Below are 26,627 nucleotides of genomic sequence, written 5' to 3'. Positions count from 1 at the left end.
AGCAACATGGACGCTTCTGGTGACCACGCACAGGAAAAACTCCTCCCCTCTGTCTACGGCTTTCTGCGGGACACTTGCAACGAAGCAGCAGAATCTTTGAAGAAAAAGTTCAAAAGTGTGAGTAGTTTGTTTTCGATATTTCTGTTGCGGTAGTTCTGTGATTTAGACAGCATTTTATGCACTCGCCATTGTTGACAGAAAACACGTGTGCGCACTGCGGAGCCATGTGCTGGATTTGCGTTTATTTAATCTGTACGACTTTTATAATGACAGTGGTGTAAGAGATGAGGTTATGTTGGTCCCACATTCAAGGAAGCTGTTGCAATGTACCATTACTAAACTGTGCAGACGGAGAGAACCGTGGCAGTATGTTTGTTGAAACTGAGGGGAAATCTGGTAAAAATATATACTTTCCAATCCATTTTGACTGAAAATAAAATCAGTGCTTCCTTAAGTCCACCATACGAGGAGGATTTCCTTGACCACCCGTGAGAGAGATGCCTCTATTTTGCTTTATAGCCACTTTGATAGTCCACATGCCACTTTTTCATCTTTTTCCATTTCAATCCCGGTGAAATTCGATTAATATATTTAATATTTATAGATGATAAAGTGAAGAAGCAAATATGATGTTTATGTTTGTTAAATTGTTTGCAGGTTGTGTCAAAAGATGGCCCCAAACTACAAGACATTTGCGGCGAATATGTTAAGTAAGTGATATTTTAACAAAATGACCAGTTCCTTATTTTGTAGGCATAGTCTCATTTGTCAGCTTGAAGTCAATATATATATAGATAGGCAAATATTTAAAAACAATCTCCTCAAAAGTTTTTGTGATGACTATGGAATATGTTTATTAATGACTAGATAATTACCCGCTTCGCCGGGTACCGGCTTCGCCGGGAAGAAGTAAAGCCGAATACCAGGCTGCGCCTGGATTTGCCGGGTGTACGCCGGCTTTGCCGGCGCACGAAGGAAAGGAGATAAACGCGCAAAACACTGGAGACCTTCTAAAAATAGTAACGTGCAGTGACCTTCTAAAAATAGTAACATAGTAACGGGAATATGGATTGACGCCACACGGAGGAAGGTAGATAATCGCGGCTGAAAACACTGGAGAAGATAAGGAAGAGTTACTGGTAGTGGATCCCGACAAACAAACAAAAAATCGGTTCAGCGCGCACAGCGCTGCGCGCTGAGAGCACGTGTTGAAATATCGCATTGATGAGGTTGTGTCCGGGGTGTAGCTGAATACGGTGTCCAAATTTGAAACAGATCCACCGAGAACTTTGGCCGTGCATCGCGATCAGACAGACAGACACTAGTCGTATATATATATATATATATATAGATGATCCAAATTTTCGCCCCCACGGGAGGCTTCTACAGGGTGATACTGATAGAATGATAAAGCTAAAAAAAACGTACGGCGGAATTCAGTAATGGTTCTGTGAATATGGTTACTAATGGTACCGAACAACCGTTCGGATCAAACAAAATGATTTACAAGTTTCTTACTAAACGCATATCCCTACACCAAAAAAGTTATACTAAAAAGATTTAAATTTTTTTTTAATTTAGTTGATTACTGATAGTTTTGATTGATAATAGTGTCAACTGTCATACTTGTTGGGAACTAGCTGTAGTGTTACACTTTGAAGCCGTATCATGTTTCCTTTTCTGTCATATTTTTGTTCATGTTGTTTATTTCTTTTTAAACAGAAGGGTTCATATTAACCATTTCCATCTCTCTCTCTCTCTCTCTCTCTCTCTCTCTCTCTCTCTCTCTCTCTCTCTCTCTCACTCTCTCTCTCTCTCTCACTCTCTCTCTCTCTCTCACTCTCTCTCTCTCTCACTCTCTCTCTCTCACTCTCTCACTCTCTCTCTCTCTCACTCTCTCTCTCTCTCACTCTCTCTCTCTCTCTCTCTCTCTCTCTCTCTCTCTCTGTCTCTGTCTCTCTCTCTGCCTGCTTGTTGGTTTAAACTTACTTGTTGTTGAAATCTAATGCACACCTTCTTGGATATGGTTGAGCATGCCTATGTTTTCTCTTATTTCTTTGCTTAACGTTCACTGTGTAAGTTTGATCTGTGGCTGCAGAACTTCAGGCAAAAGGAAGAGCAGTAGTGGGAGTGGACCACCGGCCAAGAAAGGCAAGGCGGCGTCCAGTTCTGACTCCAGGTAAATCATCGCGTGCATCTCTTGTCAAAACCTGCTACAGGGGACCCCCATTCAGGCCTGGGAATGATACACCTTTCGTCGTAAATACGACAAAGTCCTTTTTGACTCACATGCGAAGCAAAAGTGAGTCTATGTACTCACCCGAGTCGTCCGGAAAACTTTAACGTTGGATATTTCTTGGACACTATTAAGTCTATCAACACCTGATGTGGCCTGATGGTGTATGGTTACAATATCTCAAAAAACATGTGCGGCAACTTGACCTCACTTCAAGTTCAAGGTCACAGGGGCCGTAATTGTTGTCTTAAAAACGACCATTTTTCACATTTTCGCATTTTTTTCTGAAGTTATCGAGAATGGCAACCTTAGCTATGTATGCTATACAGGGCAATGTAAGCCCTATCTTTGGACACCAGTTTGGTTGACCTTGCGTCAAGGTCGCAAGGGTCCTTTAAAGTTGGATTGTATACATAGTTTGAAGTGACCTTGACCTTGAACTATGGAAGGTAACTCTTCCAAATCTACATATGTGTGAGGGAAATACATTATACTTACAAAAGTGAGTCTATATACTCACCGACATCGTCCGCCTGTCCTTCCGGGCGTCCGGGCGTCCGTCCCCCCCGTCCGTCTGTGAAACCTTCAACAACATTGTATATTTCTTGGACACTATTAAGTCTATCAACACCAATTGTGGCCTGATGGTGTATGGTTACAAGATCTTCAGAAACATGTTTGGCAACTTGACCTCACTTCAAGGTCAAGGTCACAGGGTCCTTCAAAGTTGAATTGTATATATTTTGAAGTGACCTTGACCTTCAACTATTGAAAATAACTCTTCCAAAACTACATATGTGTGAGGGAAATACATTAGATCTTCAGAAACATGTTTGGCAACTTGACCTCACTTCAAGGTCAAGGTCACAGGGTCCTTCAAAGTTGAAATGTATATATTTTGAAGTGACCTTGACCTTGAACTATTGAAAATAACTCTTCCAAAACTACATATGTGTGAGGGAAATACATTATATTTTCATAATAACTCACATTAGGTTACATATCTTCAAGTTCCAGGTCAGTTTGAGTTAAACTGATATTTGTCAAAAAAGAGAAAACAGGCGCCAGACTAGAGAGAAGTCGGAGAACTGACGTTCCTTGTTCGACTCGATCCCCTAATGACCAGCGATTAGCATTTCAGGATGGAGAACCTTTTGACACAGTATGCACCATAACGTGGATGCAATTACTGAATGTGCAACTCACAATGGCATTAGTTTTCTGTAATTATTTTCTTTACTGAATAAATATTGTTTTTCTCAGTTTTATTGTAAAATTATTCTGAAAGAAAGATCAAGGTCTGTTCAGCATGTGAGTCGTGTGGGCTTTGCCCTTCTTGTCTAACTGTGTAATGCCCCGGTCTCACATCTACGAATGTCACCCGACTTTAGGTAGTCGGCTGGAAGTCGGAAGAGGTCGGAGAGTTCGTGAGAATTAGCAATTTTGTTTTTGAAAAGTCGGTTAGTTCGGAAGGCCCTTCAGACTGTTTTGAACATGTTCAAAACAGTCGGAAGAGCCTCCCGACTCAGACGAATAGAAATTTGTCGGGTGGTTGTCGTAAGCGTGTCGGTTTAGTCGTAAGGCGATTCTGATTAGTCGTAACGGTAGTCGGAAGACTCGTAAGGGTGGTCGGATTTGTCGGTAGCATAGTGTCGTTCGGATTAGTCGTAATGGTGTCTGATTTGTTGTTAGGGCAGTCTGATTTGTCGTTAGGACAGTCGTTAGCTAGTCGGTTTAGTCGTTACACTGGTCGTGAGAGTCGGCTATTGTTCGGAAGTTTTTCAGCTAATAATCGGGCCTGTCGTAACTGCAGTCGGAATTGTCGTTACTGCAGTCGGAAGTGTCTGGACACATGTCGGATTTGTCGGCCCAAAAGTCGGGTGGTTGTCGTCGGCTTCATGGTCGGATCAGTCGTAAGGACAGGTCAGGAGTGAAATTTGGAGCCGAATTTGCTTCCGACCTAGCCGACTTAACTATCCCCGACACTTCCGAAAAATCGTATATGTGAGACCCAGGCATAAGAAAAGACTCCATGTGCCCTTAAAAATGCTTAAAACACAAAATTTGCCCGTCAGTACGCCCAAACCACTTTTACTCATTCCCAGGCCTGCCCATTTTAAGACCTAACAAAATCTGAGAAAATGAGGTCTTGAAAAGGAGGGAGTCTTAAAATGGGGTAAATTAAAAAGGTTATGAACAAAAAGTCTGAGAAAACAGGTTGTTTAAAGAGAGGAAGTCTTGATAGGGGGGTTCCACTGTATTGATGTTTTCTTGTGAAGAGATGTCAAATAACCAAAGGGAAGTAATCGCTCTTAATGCATACGACATGTGTAATAGAGTAAGCAAGAGTTGTACGGAACCTTTTCTCCTGGCACCTGAGAGAATAACAAGCATTGAAATGAACAAGCGACTTTCATCCTCAAAAAAGGATGATCACTGCAAGCTCATATGCTCATCATTCTCTAAGGCACTCCAACTAACACCTACCTACACAGTCATATACAAGCACCAGCTTTTATTCTCGACCGGACTTAGTCCTTAGATCAAGACTGGTTTAAACAGAACAAACACACACATTCAGGGTTCGTACAGGTCATGGAAAACCTGGAAAGTCATGGAATTTGATTTTTAATTTTCCAGGCCTGGAAAGTCATGGAATTTCAATTCAAGTCATGGAAAGTCATGGAATTTAACAAAAATAAGAAAGAAAGAAAAATTAACCTTTAGCACGCCAGCGGCGATTTTCGTTGCCAAGCCCTTCACCCCCCCCTCCCCCCTTTGCAAGCCAGCAGTGATTTGCGTCGCCAGCACAAGGCTTGTTCGTATGACCAACTTCTCGTTCGTATTTGCATACGAGAATAACGGTATTTTTAACGGCACTTGAGCCAAAGCGAGGCTCACTTCCTTCCGTTATCTCGTCGTGTCGTCTGCGCTGCATTTGAGTCGGTTTCGTCGAAGTTTTCTGCTTTTGTTTTTGCATCGATAAAGTACTTTAGCGCTTCAACAAGCAAGATGGAGGATGATGAGTTTGAAACTTTCTTTCGAGTTATTTCTTGACAACAAATAGTATGCGGAATTGGAACGAATTACCGAGGAAGATCTTCGCAATGAACTGTGTATCGCGGTGAAAAAAATGACAGTTCGTCAAGTCACAGTGACGGTTACGAAACGGAATTTACGAAAGTGCAGATGGATACAAACAGTGGCTGGTCCAGTTTAGTGAAATGACAGGACCAGCAAACATTACCGATAATCTGACTGGGTTGCAAATGCTTGACTTGCTTGTCGAAGAGACACTGCGTAGAAACTGACTCAAATTCAGTGCAAAGCAAGCCAGTGTCAAAACTGGCAGTGACAAGACGTAAAAAGTTTGCGTGTTTGGAAATGGCGACCTGTGGATCTAGTCATGGAAAATGTTATTGAGGCTCATGGAAAGTCATGGAAAAGTCATGGAATTTTGTTTCTAAAAACCAGTGGGGACCCTGCACATTGTTACAGGGTCGCCTCGAAAGTATCAGTTAGAATCTCAAACAGAATGAGGCAGAGCGATGTTCAGATATCAAATAACCAAAGGGAAGTAATCGCTCCTTAAGGAGATGATGAAAGTACTGATGTGTTTCCTGGTTGTTAGCAGTGATAGGTATGGTAATAAACAATGTGCAGGCCTGCTAGTGACTTATCCCCCTTGCCTTCGTGTGTACACGCAAAACCAAGTGCGCACGGAAAAGATCCTGTAATCCATGTCAGAGTTCGGTGGGTTAAAGAAATACGAAAATACCCAGCATGCCTCCCCCGAAATCGGCGTATGCTGCCCGAATGGCGGGGTAAAAACGGTCACACACGTACAAATCCACTCGTGCTAAAAACATGAGTGAACGTGGGAGTCTAAGCCCATGAACGAAGAAGAAGAAGAAGTAAAAGACAATGTTCGGGAATAACTCTGCGGGGTTTGTTTATGTTGTAAAAGAGTGAATATTCTTGCTTTTACTGATGCAAACTTTCGCACATGATATTATTGACCAGTCTCTAGCTAGGGTGTGTGTCTTCACACATTGACAAGGAGAATGTGGGAAAGCTTGCCTCACTAAAAGCAAGGGTATTCACTCTTTCACAACCCATACAAACCCGGCAGTTATTTCCAAAATTCGAAGATTGTTGGCAGGTGTTCTAGACAAGATCGTTTGCAGGTGCTCTGCAAAGCAGCAGGGGTTCCAATGTTATGTAATAATCTTGGGAAACTTTGATATTTTAGCAGTTCAGAGTCTGAAGATGATGCCAAACCAGCCAACAAGAAGCCAGCCACAAAGACATCAGCCCCTCCAGCCAAGAAGTGGACATCGGATTCGGACAGCGACTCCGAGAGCTCAGACGCTGAGGATGCCTCCCAGAAGAAGGCGAAGAAACTAACGTCAGCCAGTGCCAAAGGCAAGCCAGGCACACCGAAAGCTGTCGTGAAAGGTAAGGATCGACACATAGTTTATATGTGTAGGCCATTGACCCATATACACACAACAGTAGAAGAAAGTGGCTAAACAACAACAAAACAAGCCAGGCAACCGACAGGCGAACTGACAGCAAAACAAATAAACAATATTGTGAAAGATAAGTAAAAACTGTGCGTGTCTCTCCGCTTACTTCCCTTTGTTTATCTTTTTTTTTTTTTTTTTTTTTTTTTTTTTTTTTTTTTTTTTTTTTTTTTTGTTTTTGTTTTTCTTTTTCTTTTTCTTTTTCTTTTAATAGAAATGTGTAACAGACAAAGCAAACAAATAAACGTGTTTTTCTCGTGAAAATGTTGCGTTGTGCGGGTGTTTGGGTGGCCAGGTGATGTACACAAAGCAAAGTGCGGGACGGACTCTGCTCTGTGCTGTAACACTGGCAAGTTCAAAGCACGAGAAAAACGATTTCGTTATGCGGGCAGCCACGGGGGATGTATGTTTTTTCTTCCTTTCTTATTTGGTGTTTAACGTCGTTTTCAACCACTTTTTTTTTTTTTTTTCTTTTTTTTTTAGGAGATCAGACATTGTTAATCACACATGTGCGTGCGTTTTTTTTTTTTCGGAAGTTTTTTTATTTTTTATTTTTTTTTTTTTTTTTTTTTCTTTTTTTATAATCATTGTTTTCCTTCAGTCTCACTCTTTCTCTCAGCTTCGCACTCAATGGACAGTAAACAGATCATGGACAATTGTTTTTAATTTTTTTTTATTTACATTTACCCTCTCTCTCTCTCCTCTCTCTCTCTCTTTCTCACACTTGTCCACACAACATCTCTCTCTCTCTCTTACTCTCTCTCTCTCTCTCTCTTACTCTCTCTCTCTCTCTCTCTCTCTCTCTCTCTCTCTCTCTCTCTCTCACTCACTCCCTAGTCTGTCTTTCTCTGCATCCACTTTCTTTCTCTTCGACTTGTCTGTTTTTTTCTGAATTTTGTTCTTCGGGTTTTTCTGTCTTCTTATTTGTTCTTCTTTTTTGCTTCGTCTCTCTCTCTCTCTCTCTCTCTCTCTCTCTCTCTCTCTCTCTCTCTCTCTCTCCCTCTCTCTCTCCTCTCCCCCATACTCTGTCGGTCTCTCTCTCCCCCTCTCTCCCATAGTCTGCCAATCCCTCTCTCTCTCTCTCTCTCTCTCTCTCTCTCTCTCTCTCTCTCTCTCTCTCTCTCTCTCTCTCTCTCACTGTCTCCTCTCGTTCTATCTTCTCTCTCTCCACCTATTTTTTTAAAGGTTTTTTTTTATACATTTTGTCCTATATTTTCTTCCGTCATCATTTCTCCTTTTGTTACCTAACGTTTCTTTATTTCAATTTCACAGATAGCAACATATATGCGAGTCACAAGTCAATTATTTTTCTTAAACTTAACTCTTTTTCAAAAATACATCCGATCTCTAAAGGGGTACCGTATCTATAAATACCTATGCACATTTTTGCAATCAAGATCAGCAAATTGACATAGTTTGCTTCAGCGGATGAAATAGAATTCCTTTTAACTAGGCCAAATAGGGCATCCCGCACATCAACATGAATTCTTTTTGAACAAGCGGTGAAGAAGGCTTCTTCAACAAGATTCCACACTTTGCTTATTTTTTTACAATAATAAAAGAAATGTTCGATATAATCTGTCTCTTCTGTACAATGTGTACAACTAATACTCTCAGTAATGCCCATTTTATACAATATAATGTTCGTTGGATAAATGTTATGAGTTATTTTCCAGTGTAGCAGTCTCAATCTTACTTCTTTTGATGCGTTGCTTGCTATCTGCCAAATGTCCTTGTTTATTTCAATTCCCATCTTTCTTTTCCAGAAACTGACTGCAATAGTCTCAGTTTGATAAGCGTCTACCATTAATTTACGAAACTGCCTGGGTTTAAATGTACTTATTTTTTGATAATCCATTACCTTCATAGCTTGTATTCCATTATCATTCATCTTCAAAAAAAGGGATGCTATTGCTGTGCGAATTGCCCCATATTCAAATAGTCTTGTTGGTTTATGCCCAGCTCTTTCACAAATCCTGTGAAATGGTAAAAACATATTATTCTCGTATAAATCCTTCACATAGCATATATCAGATGTAACCCAATCACGTAGAAACATTGTCTTGCCACGATAAGCAATTAGAGAGTTATTCCATAGGCATACATTCTCCAGCTGGGTCATTTTTTTCACGCATGGTAATATCTTTTCATGGTTGTCAAGCCAACATTCTAAAACGCTTTTCCAGAACTTGTTTGTAATCAACCCCATCCCTTTAAATAAGGCTGGTTTGACGTTTGCTTGAAAGCAGCATAGATTTTTTCCGAGTTTGGAGAACATACTGAGTGGAATACTTTTCCAAGCTTCTTCGTTTGGTTGCAGTAATTTCGAAAACCATCCAAGTACAAAGGATTTTTGAAAGTCACCCAAGTCAATCATATTTAGGCCACCTTTACTTGTTTCCTGGCACATAACTTTTCGTTTTACCTTTTCATAGGCTTTTGTGTTTGAAAATCTTTTTTTCCAAATGAATCTGAAAAACATTGAGTTCAGTTTACATATGATCTTTTCGGGTATAATCAAAGCTTGCAACGCATGTGTTAATTGAGGGATCAAAAGTGATTTTACAAGGCAAATCTTTCCCATTATACTGCAGTTTCTCTTAGACCACTTAATCATTGTGCTCTGAATATGATTAATTTTTTCTGTCCAATTTTCTTCGATTTCCGAGGCTTCTAAATTATTACTAAAATATATACCAAGAATTTTGACTTTTGATTTCCATCTGAAGCCACATGGCTGCTCCTCAGAGTACTTCTGTGAACCCAACCACATGGCCTCCGATTTCAGTCTGTTCACAGCCAGTCCTGAGAACTTGGAGAAATATGACACCAATGTCAGAGCATTTTGCACATCATCAGTGCCTTTCAGAAAAAGCGTAATATCATCAGCGTACAAGATCATTTTCAATAGTTTTTCTTGATTAGTACTATTGGCTGATGGCAAGAATACCCCTTTAACTGACTGATCTGCCCTCATCTTGACTGCCAGCAGCTCTAAGGCGAGCACGAAGGCCATTGGTGAGAATGAGCAGCCTTGTCGAATTCCAGCGTTCATTTCTATAGGCTCTGACAACCACCCCATATAATTTACACAACTTACTGTTTCGTTCATGAGCGTAGTGACCCATCTAACAAAAGTGTTACCAAAATTGAAGCGTTTAAAGGCATACATTATGTATTCTTTTGATATTGTGTCGAAAGCAGCTTTGTAGTCTAGAGCTAGGAGTAGCCCTGGTTTGTTCGTTTGTTTGAGATGTGTAATTATATCATCAATCATTCTAACTGCTGTGCTACTATTTCTGCCTTTCATAAAACCAAACTGATTTTCATGAATTATTGTTCCAAGCACACTTTTTAGGCGTACTGCTAGACACTTTGCCAGTAACTTATAATCTGAGTTTAGTAAAGATATTGGTCGCCAGTTATTCAGATCATCCCTTGACAGTTGCTTCCCTTTGTGTATTAATGTTATAACTGCTCTCTTTTGGGTCGGAGACATTTGACCATTATCAAAAGCGGCGTTCAAGGAACATATAACCATTGTCTTTATCTGACACCAGAAAAATTTCATAAAACAAGTTGTTAGACCATCTCCGCCTGGTGCTGAGCCATTTTTCATTATTTTTAAAGCCTTTGTAATTTCATCTTCAGTTAAAATGCCCTCAATGCTATTTTTCTGTTCTTCGGTCAATTGTGGAACTTCTACTTCTTGTAAAAACATTTCAACATATTGTTCATCAAAGTTAAAAGTTCCCTTTGTTTATCAGATGTGTGTGTCTTGAGTTTCTTTCGTTTCACTTTGTTTACTGTATGTTTGTGAAAGGCTGTTGATAACATTTAAAAAATATACAAGCATAAAGAAGAAAAATGCCCCATTTAAACGCAAATATTCAAGAGTTCACTGTAGCTGTTACCTTTCTGTGGAGAGTAGTGGCTCACAACATCTGTATCTTTGCTAATTGTGACGTTTTTCAAGATTATTTTATGAAATGCCATTGGTTGTAGGTAAAGGGAAGAAATACTCCTGCAGCAGCGACTGTAGCAGTTACCTTTCCGTGGATAGTAGTGCGTTAATCGCTACCTCTGTATCTTTGCTAATTGTAACGTTTTTCAAGATTTATGACATGCCATTGATTTTTATAGGTAAAGGGAAGAAGGAATCTTCCAGCAGCGACTCCTCAAGCTCCGAGGATGAAGCCCCGAAAAAAGCCAAGCCAGCAGCAGCCGTGAAAAAGCCAGCAGCAGCCAAAGCAAGGAGCAGCTCCAGCTCGAGTAGTGACTCTAGTTCTGACGACCAGGCCAGCAAGAAGAAAGCTCCAGTAAAACCAGCGGCAAAATCCCCAATGAAGGCTCAGTCAGCCAAGAAAGCCTCTAGCTCTAGTAGCGACTCTAGTTCTGACGACCAGGCCAGCAAGAAGAAAGCTCCAGTAAAACCAGCGGCAAAATCCCCAATGAAGGCTCAGTCAGCTAAGAAAGTCTCTAGCTCTAGTAGTGACTCTAGTTCTGACGACCAGGCCAGCAAGAAGAAAGCTCCAGTAAAACCAGCGGCAAAATCCCCAATGAAGGCTCAGTCAGCCAAGAAAGCCTCTAGCTCTAGTAGCGACTCTAGTTCTGACGACCAGGCCAGCAAGAAGAAAGCTCCAGTAAAACCAGCGGCAAAATCCCCAATGAAGGCTCAGTCAGCTAAGAAAGTCTCTAGCTCTAGTAGTGACTCTAGTTCTGACGACCAGGCCAGCAAGAAGAAAGCTCCAGTAAAACCAGTGGCAAAATCCCCAATGAAGGCTCAGTCAGCCAAGAAAGCCTCTAGCTCTAGTAGCGACTCTAGTTCTGACGACCAGGCCAGCAAGAAGAAAGCTCCAATAAAACCAGCGGCAAAATCCCCAATGAAGGCTCAGTCAGCCAAGAAAGCCTCTAGCTCTAGTAGCGACTCTAGTTCTGATGACCAAGCCACCAAAAAGAAAGCTTCGGTCAAACCAGCAGCAAAATCACCATTGAAGGCTCAGCCAGCCAAGAAAGCCTCTAGCTCAAGTAGCGACTCTAGTTCAGACAGTGAGGATGAGAAAAAGAAAGCGCCTGCAAAGAGTAAAGCAGTCGGTTTGAAACCAGCAGCTAAAGCTCCTGCTACAAAGAAAGCCTCTAGCTCAAGTAGTGACTCTAGCTCAGACAGTGATAATGATAAGAAGAAAGTTGCTGCTAAACCGGCAACTACGAAGCCTAAAGCCAAACCAGCAGCAGCAAAGAAAGAGAGCAGCTCTAGTAGCGATTCAAGCTCGGAGAGTGAAGGCGACAAGAAGAAAGTTGCTGCTAAACCGACAGCTGCGAAGCCTAAAGCCAAACCAGCAGCAGCAAAGAAAGAGAGCAGCTCTAGTAGCGATTCAAGCTCGGAGAGTGAAGGCGACAAGAAGAAAGTTGCTGCTAAACCGACAGCTGGGAAGCCTAAAGCCAAACCAGCAGCAGCAAAGAAAGAGAGCAGCTCTAGTAGTGATTCAAGCTCGGAGAGTGAAGGTGACAAGAAGAAAGTTGCTGCTAAACCGACTGCTGCTAAACCGACAGCTGCGAAGCCTAAAGCCAAACCAGCAGCAGCAAAGAAAGAGAGCAGCTCTAGTAGCGATTCAAGCTCGGAGAGTGAAGGCGACAAGAAGAAAGTTGCTGCTAAACCGACAGCTGCGAAGCCTAAAGCCAAACCAGCAGCAGCAAAGAAAGAGAGCAGCTCTAGTAGCGATTCAAGCTCGGAGAGTGAAGGCGACAAGAAGAAAGTTGCTGCTAAACCGACAGCTGCGAAGCCTAAAGCCAAACCAGCAGCAGCAAAGAAAGAGAGCAGCGATTCAAGTTCAAAGAGTGACGGTGACAAGAAGCAAGCGGTCAAGGGCCCTGCGGCCAAACCAGCAAGCAAGTCACCAGCCCCTAAGGCAAAATCTCCTGCGGCTAAAAAAGCGGAAAGCAGTTCGAGCAGTGATTCCAGCTCGGAAGAGGACAAAAAGGCAAAGAAGTCCCTCCCAGTGAAACCCACAGCTGGCGGCCTTATTGCCGCATCCCTAAAGAAAGTGGCTAGTAGTTCCAGCAGCAGTGATTCCAGCTCTGATGATGATTCAAAAACTGCAAAGAAGGCTCCTCAAAAGCCAGCAGCAAAGTCACCCGTAGCTAAGAAAGCGCAAAATTCCAGCAGTGATTCATCCTCAGAAGATGATGCGCCAGCCACGAAGAAAGCTGCGTCCAAACCAAGCACACCTGCAAAATCAACCCCAGCAAAGTCACCCTCTGCAAAGAAAGCGGACAGTTCCAGCAGTGATTCTTCCTCAGAAGATGATGCCGCCGCCACCAAGAAAGCAGCTTCCAAACCTAGCCCACCTGCAAAATCGCCTGTAGCTAAGAAAGCGGACAGTTCCAGCAGTGATTCTTCCTCAGAAGATGATGCCGCCGCCACCAAGAAAGCAGCTTCCAAACCTAGCCCACCTGCAAAATCGCCTGTAGCTAAGAAAGCAGAGAGTTCCAGCAGTGATTCTTCCTCAGAAGAAGATGCCGCCGCCACCAAGAAAACTGCGTCGAAACCAAGCACACCTGCAAAATCAACCCCAGCAAAGTCGCCCTCTGCAAAGAAAGCAGACAGTTCCAGCAGTGATTCTTCCTCAGAAGATGAGACGCCGGCCACCAAGAAAGTTGCGTCAAAGCCAAGCACACCAGCAAAGTCAACCCCAGCAAAGTCGCCTGCTGCGAAGAAAGCACACAGTTCCAGCAGTGATTCTTCTTCAGAAGATAATGCTCCAGCCACCAAAAAAGCAGGCTCAAAACCAAGCACACCTGCAAAATCAACCCCAGCAAAGTCACCTGTAGCTAAGAAAGCGGACAGCTCCAGCAGTGATTCATCCTCAGAAGATGATGCGACTGCCACGAAGAAAACTGCGTCAAAACCAAGCACACCAGCAAAGGCAGCAGCAGGGAAATCACCGGCGGCCAAGAAAGCAGCCAGTAGTAGCGACTCATCCTCAGAAGATGAGACCCAAGCAGCTAAGAAAGCTGCATCAAAGCCCACCACGCCTGCAAAATCAACTCCAGCAAAGTCACCTGCTGCCAAGGAAGCGGCCAGTAGCAGCTCGTCTTCAGAAGATGAAACCAAGAAAGCTGAGAAAAGCACACCCAAGGCTAAGAGCCCTGCAGTGAAATCAATCCCAACAAAATCACCGGTCACAAAACAAGCTAGTTCTAGCAGTGATTCAAGTTCTGATGAAGACGATGCTCCACAGAAAGCTGCTGCTAAGAATGTATCAGTTTCCAAGACAACCCCTCAGTCAAAGAAAGCGGACAGTTCGTCGAGCAGTGATAGTTCTAGTGGGGATGATAAACCGAACAAATCAACAGCTAGTGCAAAATCCACACCGGCTGCAAAATCTCCTGCTAAATCCACCCCCACCCCAGGCACAAAAAGAAAAGCCGCATCCAGCAGTGATAGTAGCAGTGGTTCAGAATCAGACAGTGACGCTAAGAAAAAAGTGGCTAAGACAAACTCAACTCCCACCCCCAAATCCCCAACCTCTGCCGTCAAGACATCGGCCGTCAAGCGGAAAGCTGAGAGCAGTTCTTCAGACGATTCGAGTTCCGAGGATGATAAGCCCCCAGCGAAGAAAGCTGCGAGCAACTCTCTGACCCTGACTCCTGTTGTGGGGGCTGGGAAAAGAAAGTAAGTGATATGTACAACATTTACATTTTCTTCGTATTACCAAGCATGAGGTTTTTCAGTTATTTTGCGTATATCCGATATCCAGGGGGGGGGGGGGGGGGGTGTTTTGGGGTTGAGACTTTTAGTAGGCTTTTCAACAATTTCATGATCTCATGACAACAGTTTAAGACCCTGTTTTCTCGAATTTCTTTTTATTAAATCTGAAAATTAACATACATTTCCCTCTCTTTCGATATATAATTTTCTTCAGATTTTCTTAAGTCTTCCACTGTACTAAAATCACTCTTCTTCTTCTTCGTCCTCTTCTGATTCTGCTTCTGTTGTTGATGAATATCACACAAACCAGTACCTTTTTCAGATCACCTGGCAAGGGGCTACCATTGACGTCGACACCAGCCCTCAACGGCGGCGACAGCAGCTCGGAGAGCGAGGGGGACGCCCAGGGTGTCAAACCTCTGGTCAACGGAGGAGGGGATGCCATGAACGGACTAAGCACAGTAAGTACAGTTTTACAATTGTTTCCAACGTTAACAGGTGCTCTCCCCTACAATGGTTGGTAATTACACCTCATAGTGTCTGCTGTTGAAATGTCCGAGATGTGTTTGAGTGTTTTTGTGTTACAGAGTAGTGTGTGTGTTAAATATGTGCAAAGTGGGTTGTATTAACTTTAGTTCAGGCACACTTTCCTTTTAACAAGATTGGTATTTCAGATATATATGTCGTGCCGAATTCACGGAATTGCCGAATTCGCGGAATCGGCAACATTTTTGCCGATTTCGCGTAATCGGCAAAACGCTGCCCAATACGTGAAATCAGCAGCGTTTTGCCGAAATCGCGCAAAGGCTTCTAAAATTTGCCCATTTTGCGAAATCGGTAGCGACTTTTTGGTTTTAAAGTTCTCAAAAGCCTGGGATATCATCAAACTTAGACAACTAGATACTCCAATGGATAGATATCACAATAATCGATGAGTTATGGCAAGTTATTGCAGAAAGTGTAGTTTTCGTGCATTTCCGGAGTTATGCTCGACACAGACCAACATAGACCATACACAACATAGTAGGGAGGTGAAGCAATGTTATGGTGACACAAAAAGTAACAGACTGGCTGTCGCTTTTGCGAAATGGGCACATTTTTGAAGCCTTTCCGCATTTTCGACAAAACGCTGCCGATTTCACGTAATGGGCAGCGTTTTGCCGATTACGCGAAATCGGCAAACATGTTGCCAATTCCGCGAATTCGGCAATTCCATGAATTCGGCACGACATATATATATATTAATCTTTCACTCCAGCTCTTTGTTGCGTTACCTCAGACAAGCACAAGGTTAAGATTAAAGTGTTGCTGATTGTGGTTTTGCCTAAGCTGTATCAGATTTAGTGCGTGCCTTGTTTGATATTATCTTTGGTTGGCTACCTTTATTTGATCACTGGTCTTATTTCCCCTTAGTTTACCTCAGTGTCTTAGCTGAATTTTTCAGAAGGTTGCTAGTGCTAACCAGTCTTGCTAGTGCTAACCAGTCTTGTGTCTGTGTGCAGTCCCTTCCCAATGGGCTGTCTGACTCGAACACCCTCAAGGGCAAGGTATGAAACTCTTCTTCAGTATTGGCGTTAACCGGTAATTACCAGTATTTTTCCAGTTGAAACGAGAAAATACCGGAACAAAATTGGCTGCTGGTATGACCTACCGGTTGATATTTAGAACTACCGTGTTTTTTTCGCTGGTTAAACAAAAAACCCAGTACTCTGAGTTGGACTCTTACTGGTTCCAATGACCAGCCTACCGGTTTTTTCTGGACTGTTTGCATCATAAAAGTTTGCGTACCGGTTTGAAAAAATACTAGCGTCATCACTGCTTCTTTTGATACTTCTTTTTTGATCTTTCTCGTGAGTTCTGGTACTCATTTCTGATTTTTACTCTGTAGCGGTCGGAATTTGTGTAATAAAACATTTTCCAGTGACACTGCACACTCTCTCTAATGGCAGTTATGTCCCTTTTTTTCTAAATAAACTTTTAAGAAATGTATATAGATATTCTTGCACAAAATAGCTGAAAATGTGGATGTGCGAATACGTTGTAGACAGTGCTTCACTAGAACACCATTTGCTACCTTGATAATTCCAAAAAGATGTAAATTGTTACACTTGAGGTTTTGCAAGGGTTGGCAGGTCTGGTTGAATCGTGCAGTATTTTCACAACTGATTTGTTGTGGTTGCAGAAGAAGGTGAACGAACCGTTCCGACGTGTGAAGGCGGAGCAGATTGCCGTAGATCCCAGGCTGCAAGACAACTCTTTTGAGGCCAAGGTCAGTCATTGTGTTTCTCTTGCCTTTTCTGCCCAGTAGACCGCACATCTGTTTTCTTGTTCCTGTGTTTGTTTGCTTATACCTGTGTGTGTTAGCTTGTACGGCCACAAATTCATACCTATAGGACAAATGTCCTGAGCTCTTCAGCATCAATAGGACATTTGACTGCTTTCAGACATTTTAATAGGACATTATAATTGTGTGCAAAACACAAAATTATCATGTGCACACACACAAATGTCATATCAGTATATGCACCAACATTGTGTGCGTATATTGTTTTATTACTTTTTGTTTACTTTCAAACAGGAAAACACAACAGAAACTAACAAACTAAAAAGCAACCAAAAACTTCAGCACTCTTACTTTGATTGGCACACAAACTGCATCATTTCCTGACACAGCTTTTTCTTGACAGATTCGACAAAACAGTTTGCCTATATAGATGGTCTCTTTGCTGTCAAATTCTAAGCAACTAGTAGCTAGTACTAAACAGGGTTAGTAGCTAGTACTAAACAGGGTCAGCCATGAATAGTTTACCTTAATAAAAGACCGTTTGTGTGAATTTCCTGCTGTACCAACACCATCTCCAAGTGATGAAACTTTACTTTCCGTGATTGTGGAGGTTTCAGCGGCGACACTGTCATTGGCACTGTTATTTTCCAGAATGATGCTATTGCTAGCCGTGTTTTCCCATGTTCATGGCCCTAATGTAGCACACGATGCCGTTGAAACGCCAAACGTGTTCAGCTTTTGCTGTTCTTTGGCAGGCTTTAGTTGTTTTCGGTGACATAATTCAGTGCAGTGCGCTTCATCTCTAACCGAAAGCAAACTAAAGCAGACGCGAGCTTTGGTCAGTTGGAGTTGTCTCCCGTACTCCTAACTTTAGTGTGCTGTAGACGGATTTACGCAAACGGCTTATACCGCAAACGGTTCGCAGACCTGTTTACCCTTACGATTTTGGCGTAATTTATTACGATTTTGTGAAAAAAAATACGCCATTCCGCTATCCGTGTCAAGACTACTATTTTTTTTTATTTTTTTTTTATCTATTCACATGTTTGGCATTGTTTTTTTCAATGGCAAAATGGGGTGAAAAAGCACAGGACTGACCAGAGATCATGTCTGTCTGATAAGACGCTGGAGAGCCTTATTCTAGTGGTGAAGTCTCGCCCTCACTCATTCGGCAAGCGCAAGTACAGTAGAGAAGCGCTTGACACACTGAAAAAGGCCTACTACGAGCAAAAGAAAAAGAATCAGTGATGCATGTGCTTTTGATGTGATCCTCTTTGAAATTATGATGACTACAAAAACTGACTGATGTGTGAATGATGGATATATGTGCATGATTGCGTTTCGCAGACACAGTTGTCATGTGCGTTGTAATTGACGACGAATGCTGGATGATTACTATTTTTGTGCCAGGATTACTATTTTTGGGGCTGAGCATTACTCCAAAACACTTATGGGGGTAAACAGGTCTGGGTTCGGAAAATGCAAGATCTGCACTGCACAACTTCAGTGCACCTGTACGCGAGAGTGCTCGGTCGCTTTTTGAAGATTTCTATCACGAAAGGAAAATGATCAAATATTGCTCTGTCCGCAGGAATGGAGTTTTTATCGGACAATGACCGTGCTCAGTCTAAAACGATAGGACATCTGACCGCCATGCGGCTATGGGAATCGGACATTTGAGCCTTTTAATCGGTCTATGTCCGATGTCTGACGCCTAACGACATCCCTGTACGTGTGTTTGTCGAATGCATGCCCCCTTTTGTCCTAAAAAGTTTTCAAGGCATTGTTACTGAACAGTTTGGCCTATTTAGTTATGGTTTTAACCTCAGCCTTTGACTTCAACTTCAAGTGCAGATGTTTCTTTCTTACTGAGATATGAGAGTTCATAAATTGAACCGTTTTAGTTGTGGATGGTTTACTTGTTAATGTGTGGAAGCTTTTAAACACATCCACAGAAACATATTCACTACTCATTTTTGTGCTTCATTCAAGTCTTACCATCATCTTGTTATATGTTGACAGAGTGGAGCAAGAGGCTCATGGGGGGAGAAGGCCAACACCGACCTCAAACACACGCGCGGCAAGAGCTTCCGACACGAGAAGACCAAGAAGAAGAGGGGAAGTTACCGGGGCGGACCAATCGATATGTCGGTCCACTCCATCAAGTTTGACAGCGACTGAGGCCGTTTGTTTCACAAAGAAGGTTTAGGTTTCATTCTATCAAGTTTGACAGTGACTGAGGCCGTTTGTTTCACAAAGATTGTTTAGCTTTCATTCTATCAAGTTTGACAGCGACTGAGGTCGTTTGTTGCACAAAGATGGTTTAGCTTTCATTCTATTAAGTTTGACAGTGGATGAGGCCGTTTGTTTCACAAAGATGGTTTTGTTTTCATTCTATCAAGTTTGATAGCGACTAAAGCTGTTCAATTCACAAAGATGGTTTTGGTTTCATGAGGTTTGCACTGACATTGAAGTCAGTGCTGAAATGTCAGTGTAAAGTTTGTTGTGTAAAGCAGCGTTGAGGTGGACGAGTTACCATCATGCTTCCACGTACAGTGGAGACCCCTTTTAAGACTGCCAGCTATCTTAGAAAATCCAGTGGAGAAGCAGAGCAGGACACCCACCACATCCTACAAGACTGCGGGAACTTCCAGTTGTTGAGAAGGAAGATGTGGCCGGAGCCGACCCCCATCCAGGATAAGCTGTACGGCACGGCGGCGTCCCTGCAGATGACCACTACATTTCTCAATTGGACTGGTCTCCACGTGTAGCGGCAACAAGAAGAAGAAGAAGAAAATCCAGTCTTAAAAGGGTGCGGGGAGTCTTGTATTAGGGGATCTTAAAATGGGGGTTCAGACAATCCAGTCTTAAAATGGCGGTTCAGACAATCCAGTCTTAAAAGGGTGCGGGGAGTCTTGTATTAGGGGATCTTAAAATGGCGGTTCAGACAATCCAGTCTTAAAATGGGAGTTCCACTGTACATGTGAATGATTATTGTCCTTGCAAAACTGCTGGAAAGTTGCACTATATGTGAGCAGTCTGAGTGACTCGACAATGTTGGACCAACGTCTCCTTGCTATGGCCAGGAGGTGCTCTAATAGAGAGTGTACATGCTTAGCTAAATATAGCGTGCCGAGAAAAGTCGCTAATAATTCCCTTGAAAGCTGAGCAGTGCTCATCAGGGTTTAAAATATATGAGGGTTGGTTAAAAATGAAGTAGACTGTTCACGGGGTCAACTTTCTCCCCCCAGACTTCTTTGCTGACAAAAGTCCGTTCAAAATCGGTTGTAAATCATCCATTGGTACAGCACTTAAGATTGGGACAGGTTGTAAAGCGGAAATGTTGGTGCCCAGATGAGTTGATTGTGAATGGCTACATTTTTACAAGCATTATTTCCCCTTGTGTATAGTGTAGCAGGGTGTGGGGTTTTGTTTGCTAGATTGTACAGGAACGAGTTGTTGGTGTCTCTCACAAGAATGGCATTTACTGTGAACAGATCTGTTTTACACAGTGTGTGTGTGTGTGTGTGTGTGTTTACCCCCCGCGGGTTAGGGGGAAGAATTTACCCGATGCTCCCCAGCATGTCGTAAGAGGCGACTAACGGATTCTGTTTCTCCTTTTACCCTTGTTAAGTGTTTCTTGTATAGAATATAGTCAATGTTTGTAAAGATTTTAGTCAAGCAGTATGTAAGAAATGTTAAGTCCTTTGTACTGGAAACTTGCATTCTCCCAGTAAGGTCATATATTGTACTACGTTGCAAGCCCCTGGAGCAATTTTTGACTCACATGCGAAGCAAAAGTGAGTCTATGTACTCACCCGAGTCGTCCGTCCGTCCGTCCGGACGTCCGTCCGTCCGGAAAACTTTAACGTTGGATATTTCTTGGACACTATTCAGTCTATCAGTACCAAATTTGGCAAGATGGTGTATGATGACAAGGCCCCAAAAAACATACATAGCATCTTGACCTTGCTTCAAGGTCAAGGTCGCAGGGGCCATAAATGTTGCCTAAAAAACAGCTATTTTTCACATTTTTCCCATTTTCTCTGAAGTTTTTGAGATTGAATACCTCACCTATATATGATATATAGGGCAAAGTAAGCCCCATCTTTTGATACCAGTTTGGTTTACCTTGCTTCAAGGTCAAGGTCACAGGAGCTCTTCAAAGTTGGATTGTATACATATTTTGAAGTGACCTTGACCCTGAACTATGGAAGATAACTGTTTCAAACTTAAAAATTATGTGGGGCACATGTTATGCTTTCATCATGAGACACATTTGGTCACATATGATCAAGGTCAAGGTCACTTTGACCCTTATGAAATGTGACCAAAATAAGGTAGTGAACCACTAAAAGTGACCATATCTCATGGTAGAAAGAGCCAATAAGCACCATTGTACTTCCTATGTCTTGAATTAACAGCTTTGTGTTGCATGACCTTGGATGACCTTGACCTTGGTCAAGGTCACATGTATTTTGGTAGGAAAAATGTGTAAAGCATGTGAGTCGTATGGGCTTTGCCCTTCTTGTTTGATTGGTGCTTTTGTGAACAAGAAACAATTGACAAGTGGCTCTATCCCATCTCCCCCCTTTCCCCGTCGCGATATAACCTTCGTGGTTGAAAACGACGTTAAACACCAAATAAAGAAAGAAAAGAAAGTGTGTGTGTTTGTCTGTGTGTTCACCTCGGCTATCTTTGTAATTTTCATGTGTGTGTGGTTAATTTCACCATGTAATATATTTTCTGTTCCATTTGATGATTAATAAATTGCTATGCCTTTTATACTGTATATGTTAATTCTATTCCTCATCCCAATGCCCCGAGTGGGCCCCTTTTGGTGAGTTATAATGATACCTTGAACCTTGTTTAATGTTCTCTTTGAGCCGTAGTGTTTTTAGGCCAAACAAAAATATATTACCTTATTTTTATCCGCCGAACCTAAAACTTTTTTTGGGTGGTCATTTCTCAGAAAAATTTAACTTTTGGCACATTGTGTGAACCATACTGAGACTAAGGGAAATAACCTCCTTTAAAATCGACTAAATTAGAAAAAAAATTTTTTTAAAAAGCCGACCTACCGACCCTATCTTTTTTGGTCACGTTACCCTAAACCAATAGGGGCGGACCTAGTTGTGGATAAGGGGGGGGGTTCCAAATTGGAGCAGGGGTCCAGGGGCCGCTCAGGCCCCGGTGGGGTCCGTGGGCAAAGCCCTGGTGGGGGGTCTGGGGGGCTTTGCCCCCCAGATGCTGAAGGAATTTTATTTTTTTAGGTCAATTGGAGGCCTCTCGTGGAAGATAACAAGGTAAAAAAACAAACGGATGGGGGGGGGGGGGGGGGGGGGGGGTTCCGGGCACCCAGGAACCCCCCCTAGGTCCGCCCCTGACTAACATATATTTTTGTTTGGCCTTATAGACAGGGTTCGTACAGAGTCCTTGAACCCTGGAAAACTCCTTGAAAATTGGAAAACCTTTTCCAGGCCTTGAAAAGTGCTTGAAAATAGAGTTTTGTTAAATAGTCATTGAAAAGTACTTGATTTTTCCAAATTGTTGCCTATACATTTCGTCAGCAGCTTGTCTTATTTTAAAAAAAACCTGCAACCCCCTTTTTTTTGTCAAATACAGTACACACATTTTGGGAGAATAAAAGATCGAGTGAAAACGAAAGCAGACGAACTAACTATTACTAGTCACCCGTAGTTGCTTCCCTTCCCGGAAGTTGGCAAGGGAAACAACTACGGAATGACTTGGTGCTTTGCATTAATTTGGGGAACATCATGTCCTTGAAAAGCATTTATTTGGTCCTGGAAATGTCCTTGAAAACTCCTTGAATTGTATCAGCTCTGCCCTGCAGGAACCCTGTATAGAATTAGAAAGACTTGTGATACAGGGAGGGACAAGGCGGAAACTTCAGTGTTATCCCATAAAAATTCAAACGTTTCCATAGAATTAAACTAATCTGTGGTGTGTATGTTATAATTCTACCAGGCAGGTTCCCGAGTGAGGGTAGAACTTGTGGACGTTATGTGTGAAAAAAAGTACATCTTATGCTTTACAGTTACGCTAGACATGAAGAAAAGTCCAAAACGGTGAATTTTTACATTGGAAAAAGTGTTCTTGGTTTGCTGCACTATTATTGTTAGAATTACATTTATGAGGTCTCTACGTTTATTTCATCATTCATTTTATGCCCATGGTTATGATCTTAGTTGTCACAACATAGGAGACACTGTTGGCTTTTGTCATGACTGAGTATCACTAACTGTGAAATGCACACATTGTTGCCTCAGCTGGTTTCTTTCCAGTGTTGTTGAGGAACATCGCTAATTACTGTTCTAGCTGTGATTTTCTAAGCGCTGATGATTTTACTGTGTTGGCTAGTGTTGATGTAGTAGCATCATCATTGATCGATTCCCCCCCACGGGTTATAGGGGGAAGAATTTACCCGATGCTCCCCAGCATGTCGTAAGAGGCGACTAACGGATTCTGTTTCTCCTTTTACCCTTGTTAAGTGTTTCTTGTATAGAATATAGTCAATGTTTGTAAAGATTTTAGTCAAGCAGTATGTAAGAAATGTTAAGTCCTTTGTACTGGAAACTTGCATTCTCCCAGTAAGGTAATATATTGTACTATGTTGCAAGCCCCTGGAGCAATTTTTTGATTAGTGCTTTTGTGAACAAGAAACAATTAACAAGTGGCTCTATCCCATCTCTCCCCCCCCCCCCCCCCCCCCCCCCCTTTCCCCGTCGTGATATAACCTTCGTGGTTGAAAACGACGTTAAACACCAAATAAAGTAAAGATTGATTGATTTATTATTCTGTACGTATAAGATAACAATAAAAATGTACTCGCCAGAAAACTGCGACAAGAATACAAAAAATACTTGTTTTTGTATTCTTGTCGCTGTTTTCTGGTGAGTAAATTTGTATTATCTTGTTCTATTTCTCTCGCCTGCAGTCCCTTGTTCCATTTTTGAGTCACTTGAGAAAATGTGACTCTATGTAATCGGTCAGTGTTAGTCTGTCCGGCCGGCCGGCCGGCCGGCCGTCCGGCCGGCCGTCCGTAGACACCACCTTAACGTTGGACTTTTCTCGGAAACTATCAAAGCGATCGGGCTCATATTTTGTTTAGTCGTGACCTCCAATGACCTCTACACTTTAACGATGGTTTCGTTGACCTTTGACCTTTTTCAAGGTCACAGGTCAGCGTCAAAGGAAAAATTAGACATTTTATATCTTTGACAAAGTTCATCGGATGTGATTGAAACTTTGTAGGATTATTCTTTACATCAAAGTATTTACATCTGTAGCCTTTTACGAACGTTATCAGAAAAACAAGGGAGATAACTAGCCTTTTCTGTTCGGCAACACACAACTTAACGTTGGGCTTTTCTCGGAAACTATACAAGTGACCGGGCTCAAATTTTATGTGAACGTGACTCCCAGTGACCTCTACACTTTGACGTCTGCTTTGGTGACCTTTGACCTTTGGTGACCTTTGACCTTTTTCAAGGTCACAGGTATGCTTCAGGTATGCATTGTGTTGTTAATAGCAATTTCTTCCTGTCCATCTGATGCCTCATATAATATTCAGAACTGCGAAAGTGACTCGATCGAGCGTTTGCTCTTCTTGTTTATAAGGATAGCAGTTTTAGGCTCAAGCCTAGTGTTACAACTTGGATTTATGACATTTGAAAGACATGCATATGGTCAGGAGTATCACAATGACCAGGTTATATGACCTCTCCCCTCTCTTCTGTTTGGTTTTATCACAGTTGTTGGAATTTTTGTGATTTTTCTGTTTTTATTTTGATGGTGAAAAGTTGGTACAGAAAAGTACGCAGGAAGAATTGATCATGGCAAGAAGAGTTTGTCATTCTGCAGGCTATGTTCTGTGTTTGCTGAACTTTTTTTTTTACATTTGGTCAAGTTTTGACTGATGGTATTTCTGGGAATCGAGATGAGGGTGATGGTGTGTGTGGTGGTGTGTGGGTGTGTATGTGTGCCTGCATACAGCAATTACAAAAAACAAGAAAACTACAGAACAGATCTTCATGATTCTTTACTTGTTAATTCTTACAGATGGTATTCTGATGTTTTTCTCTTTTTTTTAATGTGATAAATGATATCGTATTCCCTTTTATAAAAAGTTGAGTCGGCACTGACATTTTAAATCAGACTTCATTTGGCTCAGTCTGGACTTAAAAATTAACTATTTTGTTGATTAAAATTGAACCTAAAATTAAAAAAGCAATAGATGCAAATGAGATTTCAATGAATTTTTATTTTTTCTTGAATCCAAAAATATATATAGGTATGTTATGCTTGAATTAATATTAAACTCAAAAACAAAGAAAATCTGTTTCATGCAAAGTATGTCTTGTGTGTACATGATACAGAGACAATGCCGTGTCGGACAAGGGGTTTCCATCAACCAGGATGGCGAAGACTTTTTAATTCCGTTGTGATGTTTAGGCTGACAGATTGACTGAAAGTTTTGTTTGTGTTTGTTTCTGTGTGTGTTTATGTGTTTGGTTTTGTGGTGTGCGTGCGTGCGTTTGCCCCCCCCCCCTCTTTATGAATGTGTATTACTTTGTCTGTATGCCTGTGCCCTTGACATCATCCAACCACTTCTCTCCCCTTTCATTCATTTCCATTCCTAGAGTTACTTCCCCTTTTTGCGTGTTTCCCCTCCATTTTCTTTCAAACCTTATTCGTTCCACATGCAGCTATCAGCCAGACATCAGGCAAAATTAACTTGAGACTGAATGTTTCTCCGCCAATTTCAAGCGGTACAGTTATCTTGAAGGAGAAAAGAATGTCAAGATCTTGCAACTGAAACAGATCGGTGATACAATTCGATCGATTTTACCCAAAATTTGATTTATTCGAAAACGCACCGAGCGGTTATGTCCCTTGAATAAGAAAATACATATTTTGCGTTGAAGCTAATTTCAAAGTCAAAATACCATTTCTCATCACAAATTAAAATCCTAGCGGGGAATACATGTTCCAAAGTTTGATCAGCAGCACTTTGGATGGGAGGGGAATAGTCGGTATTAAGTTTGTGTGAGATAAACAAAGCCGGCTGACGTCCCCCTGCAAGCGTTCGTTCCGTGTTGCGTCTGCTTTTTATATTTAGTCAAGTTTTGACTAAATATTTTAACGTAGAGGGGGGAATCGAGACGAGGGTCGTGGTGTATGTGTGTGTGTGTGTGTGTGTGTGTGTGTGTGTGTGTGTGTCTGTGTGTGTGTGTAGAGCGATTCAGACTAAACTACTGGACCGATCTTTATGAAATTTGACATGAGAGTTCCTGGGTATGAAATCCCCGAACGTTTTTTTCATTTTTTTGATAAATGTCTTTGATGACGTCATATCCGGCTTTTCGTGAAAGTTGAGGCGGCACTGTCACGCCCTCATTTTTCAACCAAATTGGTTCAAATTTTGGTCAAGTAATCTTCGACGAAGCCCGGGGTTCGGTATTGCATTTCAGCTTGGTGGCTTAAAAATTAATTAATGACTTTGGTCATTAAAAATCGGAAAATTGTAAAAAAAAATAAAAATTTATAAAACGATCCAAATTTACGTTTATCTTATTCTCCATTTGCTGATTCCAAAAACATATAAATATGTTATATTCGGATTAAAAACAAGCTCTGAAAATTAAATATATAAAAATTATTATCAAAATTAAATTGTCCAAATCAATTTAAAAATACTTTCATCTTATTCCTTGTCGGTTCCTCATTCCAAAAACATATAGATATGATATGTTTGGATTAAAAACACGCTCAGAAAGTTAAAACAAAGAGAGGTACAGAAAAGCGTGCTATCCTTCTTAGCGCAACTACTACCCCGCTCTTCTTGTC

The 26,627-nt window shown here is 41.8% G+C and overlaps 1 protein-coding gene across 2 annotated transcripts; it reads left to right on the top strand.

Annotated features, from left to right (window-relative positions):
- Positions 1–21,869, top strand: LOC138963091 (nucleolar protein dao-5-like). Of its 2 annotated transcripts, XM_070335109.1 has the most exons (9): positions 1–117; positions 658–710; positions 2,099–2,179; positions 6,489–6,694; positions 10,906–14,437; positions 14,796–14,934; positions 15,976–16,020; positions 16,656–16,742; positions 18,780–21,869. In XM_070335109.1, exons 1-9 carry the CDS (start codon positions 7–9, stop codon positions 18,936–18,938), a joined length of 4,413 nt encoding a protein of 1,470 aa, XP_070191210.1. In that variant the 5' UTR covers positions 1–6; the 3' UTR covers positions 18,939–21,869. The 2 variants fall into 2 exon arrangements, with proteins under 2 accessions (XP_070191210.1, XP_070191212.1); XM_070335111.1 differs by lacking the exon at positions 15,976–16,020.
- The last annotated feature ends 4,758 nt before the right edge of the window (positions 21,870–26,627 follow it).

This window comes from Littorina saxatilis, linkage group LG3 (genome assembly GCF_037325665.1).
Source record: "Littorina saxatilis isolate snail1 linkage group LG3, US_GU_Lsax_2.0, whole genome shotgun sequence".
NCBI lineage: Eukaryota > Metazoa > Mollusca > Gastropoda > Littorinimorpha > Littorinidae > Littorina > Littorina saxatilis.
Note: the sequence above shows the minus strand (reverse complement) of the source record. Positions and strands in the feature narration are given on the sequence as shown.

What these genes read in the sequence shown, in the direction of transcription:
- LOC138963091 (XM_070335109.1), top strand. Translation starts at nt 7, where the DNA reads ATGGACGCTTCTGGTGACCACGCACAGGAAAAACTCCTCCCCTCTGTC. An exon ending in TGAAGAAAAAGTTCAAAAGT is followed by an intron (nt 118 to 657) that starts GTGAGTAGTTTG and finishes AATTGTTTGCAG; the next exon opens with GTTGTGTCAAAAGATGGCCC. An exon ending in CCATGAACGGACTAAGCACA is followed by an intron (nt 14,935 to 15,975) that starts GTAAGTACAGTT and finishes GTCTGTGTGCAG; the next exon opens with TCCCTTCCCAATGGGCTGTC.